The sequence below is a fragment of the Condylura cristata genome, unplaced genomic scaffold (genome assembly GCF_000260355.1).
Source record: "Condylura cristata isolate star-nosed mole 26May11 unplaced genomic scaffold, ConCri1.0 scaffold00022, whole genome shotgun sequence".
NCBI classification, from domain to species: domain Eukaryota; kingdom Metazoa; phylum Chordata; class Mammalia; order Eulipotyphla; family Talpidae; genus Condylura; species Condylura cristata.
The window spans coordinates 20,580,679-20,601,917 of record NW_004567123.1 but is presented as its reverse complement, the minus strand read 5'-3'; the positions used below and the strand labels follow the sequence as shown (position 1 = coordinate 20,601,917).

Sequence of the window (21,239 nt, the reverse complement as noted above, 5' to 3'; positions counted from 1 at the left end):
CAGGCGGGCAGCGGCGGCGGCAGCTGGGAGCGACGCCACCCGGGCTCCAACCCGCTGGACCCTCAGGACCCCAGCCCCGACGCCTACTGCAACCTTGTCATCCTGGCTGTGGCCAATAGGGTGAGCTCGAGGGTACCGTGAGCCCGGACTTGCCTCCCCAGTGCGTTGAGCGTGGGAGGGTACCGCCCCCAGCCTCCACCGGGTGCCATTCTCGAGGTTCCTGGGATCTGCACTGACCTCTCTGCTTCTCCCTTCTCCCATCCAACCTGCTTTCTGTGCTCTCGTGATGCCTTACTTAACTCTAGTCACGGAAACCCTCAGGACACCTCCCCTGACTGTCCCCATGGAATGAAAACTCAAAATGGCTAAAAGAGACTTTATCTATCCAACTCTGCTGTTGATAGACTTTATCCAAAGCAGTCGATGTGGGCACTGTCACGGTAATGTCATGAGGACACCAAAAGGAATTGAGTGCCAGCCCATGCCAGGTCTGGAGCCAGCATTAACTCGGTTCATAGTCACGGTCTTTCTTAGGGGCAAATATTACAACCTTCCCTTCTACAGAGAAGGAAACTGAGACCCAGATGCTAAGTATTGATAATTTATGCAAGATCTCACAGGAAGCAGGTGATGGTTTCGACACTGGAACCCAGGAAGTTCAGGGTCCTGCACTTTGGGTGATTAGGGTAGTTAGCCAAGGCAGACCCTTACAGCCATTCTTGCCTCTCTAGTTCCCTACCCCCATGTCTCCACACTCACACTTGCTTTTATTTATTGGTCTGTTTAGTGGGTGCCAATTTTGTGCTAAGCAATGGGTAGGTCCTGTGGATATAGAAATATACAAGGCATTTGGTATCCTCCCTTACAGAACTCACAGCCTAGCAAACACCCAAGTCCTGAGCCTTCTAAGCTTTTCTTGTGACCTAGGGTCCCCAACTGCCACTGTATATGGCAGGGTGGCATCTGAAGGGAGAGATGACAATAACCACTAAACACTCCCCTTTCAAACACTCTCCTCGATCTCCAGGTTTCCTCCAGTCTCACCAGCTGCTCCTTTTCTCCAGCCTCTCTGGGTTGGAGTGCCCCAGGCTTAGCTCTTGACCCGCACTGTTTATTGACACTCGTGGCTACTCCTCTCATGGCTTTTAAAATGCTGGAAACTCCCCATATATATATATATATATATGTTAAGATTTATTTATGTATACAAGAACCGGGGTACAGGCCAGATGTGCGGGGGTGGTGGTGAGAGAATTCACCAGAGACAGAGTGGGGAGCAGGCAGATTGAGTGAAGTACACTGCTGAGGGGAGCAGCGGGCGAGACAAGAGAGGTCTGCTGTATCATGTGGTCTCCTCCAGGGCTGGGAATTGAACTTGTGCTGCAGTGGCTGCAGACAGCTTCATAGCATTGTGCTTTAGCCTGTTGCACCACCAGGGTGGGCCGCACTGCCCATATTTCATATCTCTTCAAGGTATCCTCATGCCACGTCTCCATCTGACGGTCTAATGGCCATCTCAAACCTAGCGAGCACTTCCAAAGCTGAGCTCCTGCACTTCTCTGCAAATCTGTTCCTTGCATAGTCTCCCTCTCTTGATTAAGGCATCTCTGCCCTTCCATTGCTGAGACCAAAACTTTGCATTGGTCCTTAGTGTCTCTCTCTACACACACTTCCTGTTGACCTGATTTTAAAAATATAAACAAAACTCATCCATTGCTCACCACCCTCCACTGCCCCTCCCAGGCCCACGCCCCTCTTTTCTTGTCTGGATCACACATTCACCCCTCACTGGTTGGGCTCTTGCTTCTAATCCCACACCATGACAGAAGTCACATCAGGCCACTGATCAAAATCTTTCAGTGGCTCCCCCATTTTACTCAGAGTAAAAGTTAATGTCCTTACAGTGCTTCTAAGGCCATTTTGCTCCATATTCTATCCCTGGCTCCTCTCTGGTCTCATTTCTTTCTACTCCTCTCTCCCCCTATTCACTCCACTCCAGCAAGACTTGTCCTCTGGATGGTTTATATATATACTATGCAGAACAGTGCCTAGCGCATAATAGGTGCTCAATAAATATTGAATGACTCAGTGATTTAATGCACATAATATACTTTGTGAAGGAGACCAAAACAGCAAGCATTTGAAGAGATGAGGGAGGCGATCCATTTTCTATAGGGAAAGTGAGTTTGTGTCTTTCAAACCAAAATGTGGAGAAAAAGAAGGAATCTGCAGGTTAAAGAAAAATCCAGAGAGGGATAATAGTGTGCCCTGTTTATCCTACAGACTGTGAGGACGTTAGGGTATGGACCTCGCTAATTCACCCCTGACACTCCAGAAGCTGCCACACAGTAGGATGAAATGAGAACTTGTAGAACGAGTGAATAAATGTTTTCCAGGAGTATCTGAGCCTTTGGATTTCTTTCTGAGGCATTATGGTCACAAGAAGAGTTCAGGAGTCAAAGAACCTGAATGCCAATATGGAGCAATGCTGCAAGCCTGCCGTGTGAGCTTGGGCAAGCCAGGTCACCGTGCTAAGCCTCAGAGTCCTTAACTCTAAAATAAGCACCTGCAAATTCCTGTCCACTTTGTAGGATTATTGTATGTTTCAATTTTGGTTTAATGACCAGGACATGCCCCTATTCCAAAATGCCTACTAGGTTAACTTTAATTTATACCCAGGGCTTTTTCGGAGGCACAAAATAAGAATGAATTCCTGATGGTTGTTTCTTCATTAGTTATTGTTTTCTATGTCTCAAAGACAGAGAGGCAAACTAAAGGAGCAAATTCCTCTTCAGATTTGCAGTCTCAAAAAAGTTTCACCCATGCACTTAATTTTCTTCCTTTTATCAGAGACTGAAGTTTATCTATTCATCCTGCCTCCATTTTTCTTCTGGGTGTGAGGAAGCTCATATCTACATATGGCATCTAGTAGTGACAACTGTATTGAGCCTAAAACTTCCATACATTTAATTCTTCCTCATCTTACTACATATTAGGGCACCTGGGTTCTAGTCTGGCTAATTCACCTCTCTGGGCCTCAGCTTCCTATCTCTAAACTAGATTAGAAATTATTTTAGATAAGTCTTAAGAGGGCCCATAAACTTCCCCCTGAAATATGGGGTACATTGTGCATTTTCAGACTTCTATAAAGAGCTCCAAGACTCGGAGTGGCCATGTAATTGTGATGGGGGATTTTCTCAAAATCGACTTAAAGGTGTCTGTGCTGTGGGTGTCTCTCCGGTACGCCCTTGGGGCCTCCTCACACTGAGTTTTAGGAAGCAGGGGCGTCCTGGTCACTGGAAAGGCCCTGAGCTCCCTGTCCTCCTCCCTGGGCCAGGATGCTGCTGAGGAGTCCTGCGCCCTCATCTGTCAGGTCTTCCAGATCATCTATGGGGATCAGAGCATTGAGTGCGTGGACCGGGCCGGCTACCACTACACGTCCACGCCTGAACGGCCATGGCTCTACAGCCGCAGTGAGTACTCACGCTCCTGGCCACTCTCCTCGGACACATCCTAAAGGGTGGGTGTAGGAAGGTGGTCCAAGACTGGGGCTGATGAAAGCCATCAGGGACCCCAATGGCTACGGAAATTATAGCAAGCCCAAATAGGTAGCCAACATGTATTATGTGTCAGTTTTCATCACGACTTCAAGCCCAGCTTTTCACAGATGCTCCATCTACCAGATTCAGAATAAGCCCCTCAGAGCTGAAGCTCTCTCTCCCTTTGGCTTTTTGCATTCCTGCTTTGCAGAAACCTGAGCAATTGCCTTGTCTGTGTGCTGACCCTTCCAGCCCAGCAGGAGTCTAGGCCAAAATCAAGATTTCCAGTGGCTCCTTGAAAGCAGTCAGGGACTAGAATAAGCATGAGAACAGAGGCACTTACTGAGCACAACTGTGTGCCAGGCACCATACTGGTGAGCCAAGCCATATGAAATCCTTGAAGCAGCCTGCCTGGCCTGTTTGCCACAGAAGTGCCCAGTGTGGGACCAGACACAACCCAGATACTTGAGAAACTTGAGAACTGTTTTTTTTTTTTTTTTTGAATGGATAAAAGATCTCTCCGAGGCTTTATGATTCCAGTTTTACAGATGAGGACATTCTGGCACAGAGCAGTCCATAAACGACTCAAGACCACACAGCTCGTAAGGGGCAGGGTGGGGATTCAAGCCCAGGTGTGTCTGATTCTGAAGCTTCTGCCTGCAGCAGGCTCACTCCTCAGGCTGCCTCCGCGGCCCCCCAGTGAGCTTCCTGAGCTGCAGCCCCTTCACTGTGGTCTTTGTCGGTGTAGCCCCAGCCTCGGGGAGCTGGCTCTGTCCTCGTGAGGACTCTCCCACCTGTGAAGTCAGTGGTTGTTGGACACTTGGGTTCCCTCATCGACTCTCACGGGAATTATGGGCAAATGAATGAGACGACTCAACGATATTTCCAGCCACTCAGTCATTCAACAATCATGTATCAAGTTGCTATAATGTGTCAGACTTAGTGCTGGTCAGCACTGATGACCCAAACCAGACATAGCCCAGACTTGGGAATCTCACCTTGCTGAGCTAGGCTGACAGTCGCTAGTTACACAACAGTAACCACACACCGCGCTGCTTAGAACAGACAGTGTGGAAGTGGCCTGGGCCTCACCTGGGAAGTCAGGGGAGTGCCTGAGAGAACCAGGCTGGAAGGATGAGTGAGGCTCTTGCCTACTTTCAGTGATAACAGAGCAAGGTGCAAAGCAGGTTCTTCTAAAATGTTGCTTCTTTCCTCTCAAGATTTTGCGGTCCTTCCTCCCCACAAAGTCCTTTTTGTCTTACTTCAAAATGGCTGTTTGCCTAACATGAGGATGTGGAGAGAGGACATAAGTCACCCAAGGCCGGCTGCGTGTTGGCATTGGGGCAGGAGTCATGGCCCGACTCCTTCAGCGGCTAGCCGTTCCCGTCGGGGTAGAAGCTAGCACCTCCAGTTGCTTAGCACCCTGCTCCAGCCCCATTACAAGCCAGAGTGGGGCTGAGGTGGGGCCTCGGGGGACCGGAGTGAAGGTCCCTGCTTTGGTGCCTCTGACAGCCCCTCTTCTGTGGTCCCAGGTGAGAGCTGCCGCACAGATGGGACATACGCCTATGACGCCGACTTCAGCTGCTGCAGCTCCTTGTGGGTACTGCCCTTGCTGATGCCCTCCCGCCATAGGCTCTAGCGAGGTTCTTCGAGGCGCCCTTGAGATCCCCGTGGGCCAGAGAGGGTGGGAGGAAATGATCCTTCCTAGGTTTGTGCAGACACTAGGCCCTGAGGGCAGGTCAGTTGAGCTCCCCAGGCTTTGATGGGCTCAGAGCACCCAGACTCCTGAGAGGCTCAGGGGACAACCAGAACTGAAAGTTGAGTCTGTGTAGACTTGCACTCTCTCCAGTCACCCAGACAGTGGTCTGCAGAGTCCAAGGTCACAGCTGATGCCAAAATAATTTTGGTTTACTTTAGTTGTGATTCCACATAATAGACGCCCCCCTCAAAAAGGAATAAACTAAGTAAGAGAGAACCCCCACCTATTGTATGTAACACACCAGGAGTTCTTGTCCCCATGGTCATCAAGGGCTCAGAGCTCTCTTTCTCTCCCTCCTCAGCACTTGCTTCCATCTTCCAAGTCGCTTCACAGACCAAGATGGTGGTTGTAGCTCCAGCCATCACAACAGAGTGCCAGGGGCCACTTTAAAGAGCTTTGCAGGAATTCCCACCTGATGACTTCTGCTTACATCTCATTGGCCAAAACTTAGTCACTTGGCCATATGTAGCTATAAACAAGGCTGGAAAATGTAGAATTAAAAAAAAAAAAACAGTCAAGAGCACTGTCCAGGGCTCTTTTTAGTGACCAACCAGCCACACCAGTTTACCCAAGATTGTGGGTTTCTCAGGACACAGTGTTTTCAGTGCTAAGAGCAGAATGGTCCTGGGCAAGTTGGGATGTTAGTCACCCTATTAGTTAGTCACCCGGTTAGTCACCTTAATTCTGGTACTAAGAGCTATGGCTCGATAAGTAACAGTCCTCTGCTGGCAATGTATGCCCTACTTTTTTTCCTTTTAGAGAAAATATATTTACCTCCCTAATATTGTGCACCTTAGGCCAATCTTTAACCTGACAGATGCTGGAGATATGGCAATCATGAAGACGGTTGCAGGGCAAGGATTTGGGAGCAGGGTGGAACTGGGTTTGTTTGCAGCATTTCCAGAGGCCTGTCTGACTGGCAGAGAGTGTGAGGAGAGGACATTTGGTGGGTGATCCAGAAAAGCCTCACCTGTCTTGAGTAAACTTACAGGTTTTGTTAGACAAAGGCTCTAGCCCAGTCCAGAGGATCAGTGAAAATTTCCTGAGGAAGTAACAGTTAAGATCCAATGAGTAAAGTTAGTTGAGTAAAAGGGAGGGGGAGAGTGGAATTCCAGGCAGGGGGAACAGCATGTGTAAAGGCCCAGACTGAGAAAGTGCTTGGAGTATTGGGCGAAAAGAAAGACACTGCCTTCTGCAAGGGAGTGCACAGTGAGAGACTCGACTTGAGAGGTTGCCAGGCACCAGCTCTTGTGGGTCCTTGGAAGGCAAAATAGGGTCTAGGATGAGGATCCCCCCCTAGATGATTGGTAGTTGTGCCCCCCCACCTTCAGCCTATCACAGGAAGAGGAGCTGGAGGGAGGTGACTGAGGCTCCCTTTCCACATGTCTCTGCAGCAATGGCTCCCAGGACACATTTGAAGCCTGTTACAGTGGCACATCCACACCCTCTTTCCACGGCTCCCACTGCAGTGGCAGTGACCACAGTGGCCTGGGCCTCGAGCAGCTGCAGGATTACATGGTCACGGTAAGCTGGGTTGGGCAGTGGGAATGGCACCAGCAAAGGCCTGGAGGCTGCAGAAAACATGGAGGTATTTCAGAAATCATAAATAATCCTGGCCATAACAGAAGCATAAGATTGGAAGTCAAGGTGGGACACGAGATTAGAGTAAATGGAGACAGCTTGTGAAGGGCCTTAATAATGTCAACCTGCTTTAACTGAGTTCTTGCTGTATTCCAGAACTCTGTGAAGCATAATTTATGAATCACGTCTTCCAGTCCTTTCAACAGCTCTATTGCGAGGCCCCATCATTACCCTGACTTTGCACATGAGGAAAGTCGGAGTCAGGAACACTGTTGTCACCTACCCAAGCTGACAAATGGAGGGGTGGGGATTCGAATTCAGACAGCTTGGTGGTTGTAGCAAATGGGTGAGGCTGCACACCCCATTCTTAGGTGCAGTGCAGGGGGGCTGGACATCCCCCAGTAGTTATCGGAGGGTTTTCAAAGGAGGCATGGGCCAAGTATGCTCTTGGGGAGGGTCTGGGTCTTCCAGGAAGGGTGGGGGGGCTGTCCTGGACTGATCTTGAATGCTGTCTCTCAGTTGCGGAGTAAACTGGGGCCCCCTGAGATCCAACAGTTCGCGCTGCTGCTCCGAGAGTACCGGTTGGGGCTCTCCATCCAGGAGTACTGCGCAGGGCTGCTGAAGCTCTATGGAGACCGGCGCAAGTTCCTCCTCCTGGGTGAGCCGGCCCCAGCATCACGGCCCTGCACAGTCCACGCACCAGGGTGGGCGTATTTCTCCTTATCCTTCACCTTCCCAAGAGGCCATGGTCATGAGACTCATGGGGCTGCAGAGGAGCCAGAGGCATAGGGAAGGGCAGGGCTTTGCCTGCCCTGCGGTGAGAACCAGGAAGAAGGTGTAGCACTTCGCAGCGAGGCTGAGGTGGGACTGGCTCCTCCCTTCATGGCCTCGCAGGAAGCGGAGACTCGGGGAGGCTAAAGCACTCGTTCAGTACAGTCAAGAAGGAGGACTAGACAACCAGAGGCATGCTAACAACCCAAGGTGTATGTGGCCATTAGCGGATGATACCCCCACATTGTATGACTTCTGTTCTGGGAACCAAACCCTTACTAGCCACCATTTTGCAGATGAGGAAACAGGTTCAGAGAAGCAAAGGAAATGAGTGAAGTCACATAGCAAGTAGTGATGGGAGTAAATTAGCTAACTTTTTAAAAGATTTATTTATTTGTGCATACAGAACTAGGGTACAGGCCAGAGATGCAGGGGTGGTGAGAGGCTTCACCAGAGACAGAGTGGGGAGCAGAATAGGGAGACTGATGAAGTACATTGCTGAGGGGAGCAGCGGGCGGGTCAGGAGAGGTCTGCCTCGCCATGTGGTCACCTCCAGGGCAGGCGGGATCGAACTCATGCGGAAGTGGCTTTAGCTTCTTAGTGCTGTGCTTTAACCAGCTGCGCCACCAGGGAGGGCCCAAATTAGCTAACTTTTAGGGGGTACTCTGTGTGTCTTAAATACCTTACTTCATCTGCACGTCGCTGCTGGGAGGACAGGTACACTTATCTCAATGTTATAGGCAAGGAAATTAAGACTCAGAGTTGTTCTTTAATCAAGCTTACACAGCTGCTCTATGGGAATATAACAATGGCAATAGTATCAGTGACAATAGTGAGCTCACACGGGGTGCGCGTTTACCTTGTGGCAGGCATTTGTCCTCTGGCTCAGATAGTAGAGGCATTCGTGCCAGGTCGTGCGGCAGGTGGCCAGGGCAGGGGTGGGGAGGTGGGGAGTGTGAGTCCAGACCTCTGCAGAAGGTAGCTGCTCCGTGGGAGGGAAATGGGCCGAACCCCGGGAACTCACCCTGCCCCTCGGCCTGCAGGGATGCGCCCCTTCATCCCAGACCAGGATATCGGCTACTTTGAGGGCTTCCTGGAGGGTGTGGGCATCCGGGAGGGCGGCATCCTCACCGACAGCTTTGGCCGCATCAAGCGCAGCATGAGCTCCACGTCTGCGTCCGCGGTGCGCAGCTACGACGGCGCGGCCCAGCGGCCCGAAGCGCAGGCCTTCCACCGCCTGCTGGCCGACATCACGCACGACATCGAGGCGCTGGCCCCTGACGACGACGAGGACCAAAGCACGGAGGAGGAGGCCCAGGACTCCCCAGGCGACACGGCGGAAGACAACTACCTATAGCCTTTGGGACCCTGTTCCTGGAGTTCCCTCTTCGCATCCCGACCGCCGGCCGGCCGTCACCCGTCACCCTCCCGGGCCTCCACTGTCCTCCTGCCCGCGGGACGCCGGTCCCTGCAGTACCGCGAAACCCCTGCAGGGGGCGGTCTGCTGAGTGCTGAGCAGTTGGTCAGCGGCAGGTGCGCCGTCCGCCCATGTTGTCTCACTAGCCTGGAGAGGTAGGAGGGGGGCAGTGCCCCAGAGCCACTACTCCCCTTACCCACCCCACCCCACCCCAGCTCCGCAGTCTTCTGGAGGCCAGGGGAGGGGTGAACAGGGGCTCCACCTGCTGGGCAACCGAGAAAAGGACTTTCAGAACCAGAGACCGCAGTTCCTCTTGTTTTACTATTTAATAGACTGGAGTTCAAAAGAGAAAGGACTTGAGGGAATCTCCTGATTCTCCTTAGTATTCCTCAAGATGACCCTAATAAATACATTAGAGAGACTTTAAGGCTGTGAGTGGCAGGGTCTCTCTTTTCTCCATGGCGTAAATTGGAACAGAGCTTTCTCTACTGAGCGTGGTTGACTCAGACCTGCGTAGGCGATGTACGTTCCAGTTCTGGCCCTAAGACCCTGAACAAGTCGCTTGTTCAGCTCTTGGCTTTGGAGACAGGCGACCTAGGCCTGCTGTGTGGTAGGTGCCCAAGCTGCCCTGTGCCTCCTTTTTCCTCATCTGTCCCTCAAGGCCAGCCCCACCGACCTCACCAGGTGCTTGAGGGGATGAATGAAGGTCAAGACCAGACCTTAGCGTGTGACAGATACTCAAGAAGGGCTGTTCCCTTTACATCTAAAACTTTCTGACTCTTTACCTGTCTTGCCTGGTTTCAAGGGAATGGACTCTGAGGAGGGGGTAAGACACTCAGGGAGCTCACAGTTTGAGAAAAGGGAAGTGGACTCACCTACCACAGCTCTATTACAGCCCGCTTTGTGCTCAAGCTCAAGTGAAAGTTGCCCAAGACACCAAAGCCAGCCACAGCAGGGTTGAGATAGCGGAAAAACCTGCAGAGGTGGAGGTTTGGAGAGGGAGAGGAGTCATTACCCAATCAGCCTGAGTGAAGGCTTGGAGCAGAAAGTGAATGATCCCTGAGAGGAGGCTGGCATAGAAAGCTAAACCTTATTTGTAAAATGTTACAGACACGTAGTATCTCCTGTGCCATCATTACCTATTGTAATGTTGTTATTAGGGCATCAGGTAGGTGCAGAGAGTTCCATGACTCCTACTATCTGTAGCAAATGACTATCCCATCATAATTGATTGTGCAAGGCCCTTCTGATGTTTTATTCTTCCTGTCTATGCAGTCCCCATATTCCTTCCCCTCCCCACATGGACAGCCATCCCTCTGTACTGACATATGTCCCTGGACATAAAACACACAGTACTTTGCATGTGCGTTTATACTATATAAATAGAACTGGTGTAAGGATCTCATTCTCACGCTTCCTTTTTTCACTCCATATACCGTTGTAAGATCTACCTATGTTGCTATGGGGAAATCTAGCTTATTGCTTTTAGCTGCTGCATACTATTCCAAGCTGAGTATCCACTATTTTATATATCCATGCTCCCCCCGCCACCTCCCATGATGGACACTCAGGTTGCTTCCAACTCCTCATCACATACACTGTGTTGAGCATATTTGTTCATGACCCTTATGGGTCTATGTGAAAATTTCTTTTGGGTTCTATGCCTGAGAATAGAATTCTAGATTACACAGCACATACATTGAAAAGTTTGTTAAATTGGGCTAGACTGGCTCTTATCACACACATGAAAAATGCTGTCTCCCCATATTTTCATCAACTTTTTTTATGAGCTGACTTTGTCATTTCTGCCCACAGTTTGGGTAGAAGATAGAACCTCTTTGTTTACATTTCTCTGTTAATCCTGAGATTCAGGACCTCCTGTGCCTGTGAGGCACTGGGTTTCCCTTTCAGTGAACTGTCTAATATCTTGGGTGTTAATATTGTAATCATCTTCTAATATGTTGTGCTTCTGTTCAGTGTATCTGTGGCTGTGTTCCTCAAAGGTTTCTTGAAGGGTTGCTCAGCTCCACCCCAGAGTTTTTGATTCAATAGAGCAGGGGTGGGGACCTGTCACACGTACTTGGTAGGGGACTGGTCCAGGGGCCACAATTTGAGAGCCCCTAGTCTACAGCATCTTCCTTTGAACAAGATGTGCTCCATTGAACAAATCCATAATCTTGTTGTTTTCAAATGTATTTCTCCTCATTAGGATAGAGAAATGGAGCTCAGGGTGTAAGTGAATGACCCAAGGTCACACAGTGAGTTGAGAATTGGACCCATATCTAACTAGCCCCAGAGGCTAAACCCCTAGCCACCTGCTGTCCTGTCTACTAGTCTTTGGGATGTACTGGTCAACGCTGAGTCATTTTGTTTTTGTTACTTAAAAAATGATTTATTTTTACTTATGCAAGAACTGAGGTATAGGCCAGAGGTATAGGGCGATGAGAAGATTCATCAGAGATAGAGTGGGGAGCAGAACAGGCAGATCAACTGAAGTGCACTGCTGAGGGGAGCAGCCAGTAAGAAAGGAGAGGTCTGCTGCCCATGAGGACCAGCTTCCTGGATGGGGACTGAGCTCAGGCTACTGAGGTAGGCCACCGAAGTGGTAGCACTGAGACCATCCCTGGGCCATCAGGGAGGCCCCTGGCTGAGGCATTTTGATGGGAAGCATAGAGCCCCTTAGTAAGTTCCCAAGTGAGACAGCCGTAGAGGGAGGAGCCAGTTGGCTAAGGATAGGGATCAAAGTGAGGAATCCCTATAAAAGGCCTGAGGACTTTGCAAGATCAAGCTCACAAACCAGGGCATAGTGTCAAGCAGATGAGACAGCGGTACAGTTCTTACCACAATTCTAGGGATGGAGCAATTTCCCTCACACAGTGAGGAAGTCCCCATCCACCCCGGAACTACCCTCTTACCAAAGTCATAGAACACTTTGGTTTTGAGGTCCAAAGGGCCTCAGCTGTGGCCACCTAGGGCTGAGCATGGGGACTCTGGCCATCCTTCTGCCTGTAGGATCTAGCAACCCTGCCAGGATTGCTTCCCTTCATGGTTCCGTTCCTAGCACTGCAAGAGGGGAAAACCCCTTGAGGGGCAGGACAGCTAATTCCCAAATCTTCTATGCATGGTGTAAGGATGGAACTCCCCTGTCAGCTGGACTCTGGGGTGAGTCTCAGCCTAAGAGCAAGTGGTGAAGTTAGTGAAATTGTCTCCAACTGCCCTCTTCCTCTGAGGCCCTGTGGCTTCTTGCTCCCTCCCAGTTAAATGGAGACTCATAGAAGTCCTCCCCAACTGTTTTTTTTTTTTTTTTTGAGGGAATCCTGGGATCACTATCATTCAGCTATCAAACATTTAGAGAGCATACACTCTGTGCTGGATAGTAGAGGGAAATAGCGATCAATTCCTGTCCACTGGAGCATTCTGCATCTGATCAGGAAAAAAGGTCCCCGGGTTATCCCAGCCTGAGTTCTCAATTGTCAGCTCCAAAAGTGAGAAGCAGCTCTTTTTTTTTTTTTAATTTATTTATGCATACAAGAACTGGGGTATAGGCCAGAGATGTGGGGGCAGGGGTGAGAGGATTCACTGAGACAGAGCAGGGAGCAGAACAGGCAGATTGACAAAGTACACTGCTGAGGGGAACAGCAAGTGAGACAGGAGAGGTCTGCGGCGCCATGTGGGCCAGCTCCCTGGCTGGGATCCAAGTCACTGCAGTGGCTGCAGCTAGCTTCATAGTGCTGCACTTTAACCCATTGTGCCACCAGGGAGGGCCCAGAGAAGCCAACTCTAGGGGAGTTGGAAAAGTCTTTGCAGAGGCGTTGCCTTATGAACAAGACCTTAAAGAATGAGCAGGGAGACAATAGGAGGGAGAAGCCTCCAGTTGGTACCAGCAGAAGCAAAGCAAAGGAGCTAGATAGCACACTCCTGGATAGGTGCCCAGCTAACTAGTGCAGTAGTTGGGCACTCCAGTCGTGGGGATGGTTGAGTAGTCTGAGTCCCAACTCTGTTATCTTACTCATTGGGTCATCATGGCTGAGCCCTTAAATGTCTCTGGGTCTTGGTTTCCTCATCTATAAGGCAGAGATAATAATGTCATCACCTCACAGCTCTCGCAGATAGTTAGTTGTGAGGCTTAAGCAAAATAATCCATGTAAAAGTACATATATTAAGTGGTCGGTAAATGTGACCCTTATTATTTTTATGGAGTTTTTTAAAATAATAGTTTATTTTTCCATAATTTTGCGACATTTTCCAACTCAGTTGTAATCCCCATAGGCTTCCCATCACCAAATCACCCGTGTGCCATCACCATAGTCCAGTGCACTTCCCTCCCCACACTGTTTTTGATCCCAGTCCCCACTCCACCCCCATAAAATGTCTCTAGTATATAGCTGTTCATTATTATTATTATTATTATTATTTTCTCCCCTGAAAATGTGACCCTTATTTTTGCTGGAAAAGCTTGTGTGTAAGAGGTGGGTGGTGGGGAAAGTGGGTGGTGGGGACTTGGGAGAGGAAAGAAGAGAAGTAGGCAGATTGAAGAGGCCTTGAAGGGCAGGCTAGGTGGTGTAAGCAGTGGAGGAGCCGGGAGGCCTAATGGGCTTGTATTTTCTTAAAGTGAATCTGGCCGCTTTAGACGGTTGACTGTGACAGCTGGATTCACCTTAAGACAATTGCAGGGGTGCTGGAGGATAGGGCGGGGGGGGGCTGGGACAAGGACCAGATGAGACATGACTCAGATGGGGTAAGAGGAAGAGAGAGGAGAGGGCAGGTTCAAAGGGGGAAGAAGGGGAGGAGGGCTCCCTCCAGGCTCAGAAACAGCAGGGCCTCACGTCCTTTTAGTAGATGGATTCATTCATTATTCATTTGTTCGTTCATTCATTGCAAGTATTTAGCACCTTATAGAGTTACATTGTAGAGCGTTCATAAAAATGATTAAATAATAATACCTGGCGCTTCAGATGCAGTAACCACCCAGTCGTGTGTGCATGATTAGAAATTGATCCTATGGATGGTCCTCCACTTCTGACTTGTCTGTCTTCAGAGATTTCAGATGAGAGGCAAAGGGTCTTAGAGCCAGACCCACCTGCTTGCCCACCTCCTGTCACTGTTTCTTGCGACAGCCCTTTCCACCTAGTGCAAAAGCTGACTGCCTCCTGCCCACCCCACGTCCCCCACCCGTAACCTCACCTCCCAGAACCCAACCTGGCACAGCGGCTCCCTGCCCTCCCTCAGATCTGCAGTGATGGCAGAAAACAATGCACCCCGCAGAAACGTCTCATTTCTGTCTAAAAGCAACTTGTCCAAAAAGCATTGTTGCTAAAGCGTATCATGCAGTCACGTGTGCCTTTGATTTATAAGTAGAACCTATAAATAAATAAATAATAAGGGTTCAGAGCTCAGTAGAGAAATAAGCAAATTATTTGTGTAACTCACAGAAAATACCAGTGATTGGAAAGTGTGACAAAATGTGGAACCCCACTCAATATAGGAGAAATGCAAAGTAATACTATATTGAGGGGCCATTTTTCAATGACTGGATTGGCAAAGTTTGAAAAGTTTGATAACTTACCGAGTGGGTGTAGGTGTGAGGAAGCAGCAAGCTCACACATTGTGGGTAGGAGGGTAAGTTGCTAGAAACCCTACTTAGGAATATTTCAAATGCACAAACCCTTTGCTGCAACAATTCCACTGCCAGGAACTTCTCCTACATTTATACTCACACAGTAGAAAGGGTGGTTATGCAAGGAGAATCACAGCTGCTTGATTTCTAATATCAGGACGGTTGAAACAAACCAAGGACTCAGTAATAAGGGACTGGTGAGATCAAGTGTGGCTCACGCAGGCAATACAATACCAGGCAGCCAGAACGCAGAGCTCTGTACCAGAGAGGATTCTTCCCGATAGCGTAAGTGAAGAACACCAGCACCAAAAGTAATGACTTTGCATAGTGTTATCTTTTTGTTTAAAAGGGGGGTGTCTATGTATGTGCATGGAATCGTTCTGGAAGGATATACAAAGCAGGTTATGGTTGCTGCCTCTGAGCTAGAAGAGTGTATAGCTGTATAGGAGGAAAAGAAACTTACTTTTCATGATCACTTAAATGTTGTGCTATGAATATGAATTACAGAAAAGCAATTTAAAAAAACACTATTGTGATATTTAATGTACTCTATAACACCATCTGTTTTCAAGTCTGCTTGACCTTCCCAACCCCCACACCCTCACCCCACAACACATAGATCTTGGGGGAAGGGGAAGGGAGGTTCTGACTCATTCTTACCTCCCTGAAGGCCAACACAGCAGCAAGCACAGAGCAAGTGGTTGGAAAATTTGAATACATATTTATAATGACCACCGTCTCCAAGAGGATCCCAATCACCCCTGCCTAGGACTAATACAGACCCCCTCGAATAAAGATGGCTGGAGCCAGTGTGAAGTTTTGCCTTGTTCCCGGAATCACTCCCTGTGAGGGCAGCCAACCCCAAGTCCTGAACACAGTCAGGTAGCTTTATGGAGAAGCTCGCACGATAAGGAAGCGGGGCCTCCTGCCAATAGCCAAATGAGTGAGTCATCTCAGAAACAGGCCTTCCAGCTCCAGTCCGTGCCCCAGGCCTGGCTGACCTTGCCTGCAACCTCATTAGAGACCCCAAGCCAGAACCACTAAGCTAAGCTGCAGCCAGATTTCTGACCCACAGAAACCATATGCGATAATAACCATTTGTAATGTTTTAAGCTGATAAAGTTAGGGTGATTTGTTACACAGCAGTGTATAATGGATACAATCAATAAGGTATTGTTTAAGCATTTCCCTGTAGGGAAAATAAAACAAAAAGGACCCCCCTAGCCTAGGGGTTAAGTCTTAGTGCTATTACTGCAACAGCCCGAGACGGATCCCCGGCCAGGGAGCTGACCCACACGGCGCGGCAGACCTCTCCTGTCTCACCATGCGCTGCTTCCCTCAGCAATGTAGTTTAGTCAATCCACCTGTTCTGCTCCCTGCTCTGTCTCTGGTGAATCCTCTCACCCCTGCACCTCTGGCCTGTACCCCAGTTCTGTATGCACAAATAAAATAAATCTTAAAAACAAAAGTCAACAACTAGAACCATCTGTTTCCCAGATTCCATGTGGTTCAGCTCCCTGGCCAGGGTTGGAACTCGTGCTGCAGTGGCTGCTGATAGCTTGGTAATGTTGAGTCTAACCCCTGTGCCCCAGAGAGAGCCCCCTCCAACATTTATTGAGCACTTGTTATACCTGGCCCTGTGTTAAATGCTTACAGAAAACTGTCAGTTAAAACACATTACAGGACAAAAGGGAGCTTGCTGAGGCGACGGAAATGTACAGCAGTTACATAGATGTGCCTGCACTTGTGAACACTCAGCAAAGGAACACTTAATCTGTACACTTGGCTTTACATTAAATTTTTATATTAAAAATACCATGATCAAGCCCTGAGCTCTAGTGCATAGCCTATGTGCTGAAGCAATTTACTGAGATTACATTTTTAAAAGATTTCTTTATTTATGCATACAGAGCTGGGGTACAGACCAGAGGTGCAGGGGTAGTGAGACAGAGACAGAGTGGGGAGCAGAACAGGCCGACTGATGAAATACACTGCTGAGGAGAGCAGCGGGCGGGTCAGGAGAGGTCTGCCGCGCCATGTGGGTCAGCTCTGGGGTGGGCATCGAACTCATGCTGAAGTGGCTTTAGCTTCTGAGAGCTGTGCTTTAACCTGCTGCACCACCAGATTACATTTTTATAAGATTACATTTTTATAAGATGACTTAATAGAAGGCTAGATGGACAGATGTCTGATAAAGCAATTAGAAAATTGTGTAGGTGGTGAGTGGGAGAATTTTGTTATAAAATCCTTTCAGTTTTGCTGTATGTTTGGAAATTTTCATAATAAAATGTTTGAGGGGACTCTGGTGGTGCAAGGGGTTAAGTCGCAGCACTGAAACTATCAGCAGCTGCTGCAGCACAAGTTCAATCCTGGCCAGGGAGCTCACCCACATGACCTTTCCTGCTCACCCACAGCTGTGCTATCTGCCCATTCTGTTCCACACTCTGGCTCTGGTGAATCCTCTCACTCCCCGCACCTCTGGCCTGTACCTCAGCTCCTGTACCTCAGCTCCTGTATGCATAACCAAATAAATCTTTAAATAAAATATTTAGGGAGAAAGGCCTTAGATAGTCATACAAACGAATCCTCCATTTATTTACCATTTAATTTACACAAATAAAAGCAAACTAGTTAGGATAGATAGGGAGTTACCATATCTTTCTCCCTGATCCCAGCTTTTCTTTCCGCCTCCTGACAGCCTCTGATCTTGTCAGCTGTGTAGTTTCCAAAACTCTCTCTATGCCTTTACTTACTTATGTAGGTAACTACAAAGCCATATTATTTTCAAAACATGTGTACTGTCTACTATTCTGCAAGTATGTTTTGGGCATCTCCATGAAAATCACAGAAATCATTGCTCAGTTTTAAACTGCTGCTTCTTCGTATACAAGATGTGAGTCTCAGAATGAGAGGTCTTGCTCAGCAACGCACGGCAGGCAACAAGAGCTGGGGAAAGTTTCCCCTAGATGCTGCATCGGGGTGTACCCTGCAGGATTACAGACCACTGCTGACTGGGGGTGTGTCCCAGGCAGCCCTTTGGTCGCGCAGCACCCTTGAGGGCCGGGTGGTCTAATTCTACTTGCTTGCTCTCCTCAACCCCACGCTGCCTCAGCTCATGCACACCCAGGCCCAGAGGGAAGTTCATGAAATGCTTCCTCTTTTCTTGGCCTCCCGAGACTTTGGGGAGAAGGGGGGGTTATGAAACCAAACCAACCCCCCACCCCCTGGGAACCTACCAGCTGGAGGTGGCCATGCAGCTGGGGGCAGAAAAACAACTTTTGGGCACCCTCAGCACCCCCATCCCTACCACCATAGCCCTGAGCAGAAGGTCGAGTGCCTCTAGGATGGTGAGCTCAGGTCACCCCCCAAGAAAGGCCCCCTTCTTACCAGCAGCATCTGCCCTCCCCAGCCTCTCTGGGGTGGCCCTTCAGGCACTAATGTAGGTTTGTGGTTCTTCAAACAGAACTTGCCCTTCCTGAAGCCTTTTTCAGGCTGGCTCCTCTGTCTGAAACACCCTTTGCCATGACCTTCTGTTAGCATCTTTAAGCTTCAACTGATCCCCTCCTTTCAGAAGTCTTCCTTGAGTTACCCCAAGCTGGGCCTGTTTCCTTCATATTTGGCCCTATGATATTATGATCCTATTATGATAGTATAGTCCTATGGTATTTTCCCCTCTGTATCTGTTATTGGTTTAAGTTTTTGTCTCCCTGGTTAAGTTAGATATTGCTTGAACAAGACTATCTCATGGTGGTGAAACTCAGAGTAAACCCTTAATAAACATTAGTAGAATTAACCAAAAATGGAAGGTTTAGACCCTGGTGCTGTCTTGCACTGGCTGTTCAGAAACCTTGAGCTTCAGATCCTTCATCTGTACAATGGGTATGTGAGTAGCACCCACCTGAAACTTGCAAAAAAGTAGGGGGGACAGACAACCAACAGGTTAACATATAAACATGAGAAAAGTCAGGCAGAGGCAGGGAGGGAGATGGGAAAGAAGGAAGATGGAAGAACTTTTTAGGAAGAGAGATCAAGTAGCTCCCGGGGGCTGTTGTAAGTTTCCCCAGAGCTAGTTTTCTTACATTTTCATTTGTCTTTCTTGGAAAAGGAGGGCAGCAGTGACCAGTGACCTCCCGCCTGGGAAGGTGTCACTGTGAAATGAACACTGGCTACTTTGCAAATAAAAGGAGAAATATGTAAGCCCTGAAATAGTGATTGTGGCTCTCTTCCCTATTTCCCATCCTGTTTTGACTATAGAACAATCAACAGTGGTCCCGAAGAATGTGAAATATAAAATGCAAATGCCCCTGGAAATAGGAAAATATATTTTTGAAAAAGCCAGCCTCTGACCCACAGCAGAGCAAACCCCGCTTCTTCCTTCGCCCTTGGATGGAGCCTGTACTGAACATCTAGCTAACATCTTTGTCTCTACCCCTCAATAGCCAGGGCAGGGCACGCATAAGTGGGTTTGTGTCACCATCATAAGCCCAGCTTTGGAAACACACTCTTGGCTCACAGACCTGGCTGAGAGTCCCAGCTCTGTGACTCGCTGGCTGTACGACCTTGAGAAAATGTCTGCATGTCTCTTGCATCATCTGTTTATAATGATCCCCATCGCAAATGATTAAATGGATGATGTCAGTGAGGGTGCAGTCATAGAGTTTTCTATGCAACTCAATTCAATAATGGCCTGGTGAGTAAGTAGGTACTTCGACCGTTCAACTTGCAGATCAAGAAGCCAGGGCAGAGAAGGGTTGGGTAACTTGCCCAAAGACACCGCCAATGAGAGGCAGCCTGTCCAGCCGCAAGTCCTGGCTCCCTTCTTCCTCCACCCTGGTCTCGGGTCCAGTGCATACCTAGCCCTTCTCTTGACTCTTTCTACCCTCGAAGAATCCTACCCAGCCTCAATTCTCTCTTGTTCACGAAGTCTCTGGTTTTTTCAGTTGACTTTATTTAATTATTTAACACCTATTATATCTATGTAATTCAAAATTCAAGAGTATAAAGGTGCTAGGACTAGAAGTCTCCCTCCATCCCTGTAGCCAGGTACCTAGTGCTTTTCCCTGAGCGAAACCGTCGGAACTTTCTCTCCGTGAGCCCTCCTGTGCTGGCAGCTCCCCTCAATTGCTTTCTTGTTCTGCAGCAACAGTAAAATACAACAGACATTCTGTACATCTGCCCCAACTGCCCCATCTACTCGGCCCTTATTCATACAAAAGGACTTTTTCTATCTTTCATTTTAAATATTTTGATTGAATTACTATTCACATAGCACACATACATGCACTAAAAATGTTTAATTTGCTGACTTTTTGTTAATTCACAGTTGTGAAAATGTTACCACAATTAATTGTGGGACTTTTTTTTTTTTAAGATTTATTTGTGCATACAGAACTGGGGTACAGGCCAGAGGGGCAGGGGTGATGAGAGGCTTCACCAGAGGCAGCGTGGGGAGCAGAACAGGCAGATCTACGAAGTACACTGCTGAGGGGAGCAGCGGGCGGGTCAGGAAAGGTCTGCTGCGCCATGTGGTCACCTCCGGGGCAGGCGGGGATCGAACTCATGCAGAAGTGGCTTTAGCTTCTCAGCGCACTGCTTTAACCCGCTGCACCACCCTGTAGGACATTTTTATTACCCACTGTCCCCCCACTAAAAAACGCCCATTCACATGACCTATCACTCCTTATTTGTCTCCAATCCCCAGTTCTAGGCAACACTAATCTACTTATTTTTTATGGATTTGCCTTAATGTAGACAGTTTATATAAATGGAATCACACAACATGTGGTCTTTTGTGACTTGTTTCTTTCATTTAACATAATATTTTCAGTTCATCCATGTTGTAGCATGTATCAGTACTTCATATCTCTTTATTATAAAATCATATCCTGTTGAATGGATTTACCACATTTTATTTACCTGTTGATGAAAGCTGAAGTTATTTCCACTTTGGGGATATTGTGAATAATATAGTAATAAAATTTTCATGAAGACATATATTTTTAATTCTCTTGGGTATAAATGTAGAAGTAGGGTTGCTAATTCATATGATAACTCCATTAGCCTTTTTAGAAACTGCTAAATAGTTTTCCAAGACAAATGTACTACTTAAAATTCCTGCCAGTGATATGAGAGTTTTCATTTCTTCATAGTTTCATCAGTCACTGCCGTTATCTGTCTTTTTTATTATAGTCATCCTTAGGGATGTGAAGTGGCATTTCATTGTGACTTCAATTTATATTTCTATAATGACTAGTGATATTGACTACTTTGGGGAAATAGCTATTCAATTCTCTGACCCACTTTCAATTACGTGTCTTTTTTATACTGTTATTTATACATTTAGGATATTGAGTTTTCCTACATCTTTATTCTTTCTGACTTCTTTGTACTCCATTATTATATTGTCACTTCTTTTCTCAGTCCCTAAATGATGCACATTTATTTCCAATCCTTTCCTAGTAAAAGCATTGCCTCAGTGATTATTCTTGAAAATACCTATGAAAGACTCAGGCATTCTTTTCCCTTCCTGAGCTCCAACAATTGTCATTTGCCATC

General features: G+C 48.0%; 1 protein-coding gene across 2 annotated transcripts; it reads left to right on the top strand.

Annotated features, from left to right (window-relative positions):
* CCM2L (cerebral cavernous malformation 2-like) lies at nucleotides 1–10,461 on the top strand. 2 transcript variants are annotated; one of them, XM_012728084.1, is made up of 6 exons: nucleotides 30–120; nucleotides 3,338–3,473; nucleotides 5,072–5,135; nucleotides 6,693–6,822; nucleotides 7,399–7,537; nucleotides 8,694–10,461. In XM_012728084.1, exons 4-6 carry the CDS (start codon nucleotides 6,814–6,816, stop codon nucleotides 9,005–9,007), a joined length of 462 nt encoding a protein of 153 aa, XP_012583538.1. In that variant the 5' UTR covers nucleotides 30–120; nucleotides 3,338–3,473; nucleotides 5,072–5,135; nucleotides 6,693–6,813; the 3' UTR covers nucleotides 9,008–10,461. The 2 variants fall into 2 exon arrangements, with proteins under 2 accessions (XP_004687358.1, XP_012583538.1); XM_004687301.2 differs by lacking the exon at nucleotides 5,072–5,135 and having other exon boundaries at nucleotides 1–120.
* The last annotated feature ends 10,778 nt before the right edge of the window (nucleotides 10,462–21,239 follow it).

Coding starts and splice junctions, on each gene's coding strand:
- CCM2L (XM_004687301.2), top strand. Junction 6,823..7,398: donor TGCAGGATTACATGGTCACG/GTAAGCTGGGTT, acceptor GCTGTCTCTCAG/TTGCGGAGTAAACTGGGGCC. Junction 7,538..8,693: donor GCGCAAGTTCCTCCTCCTGG/GTGAGCCGGCCC, acceptor CTCGGCCTGCAG/GGATGCGCCCCTTCATCCCA.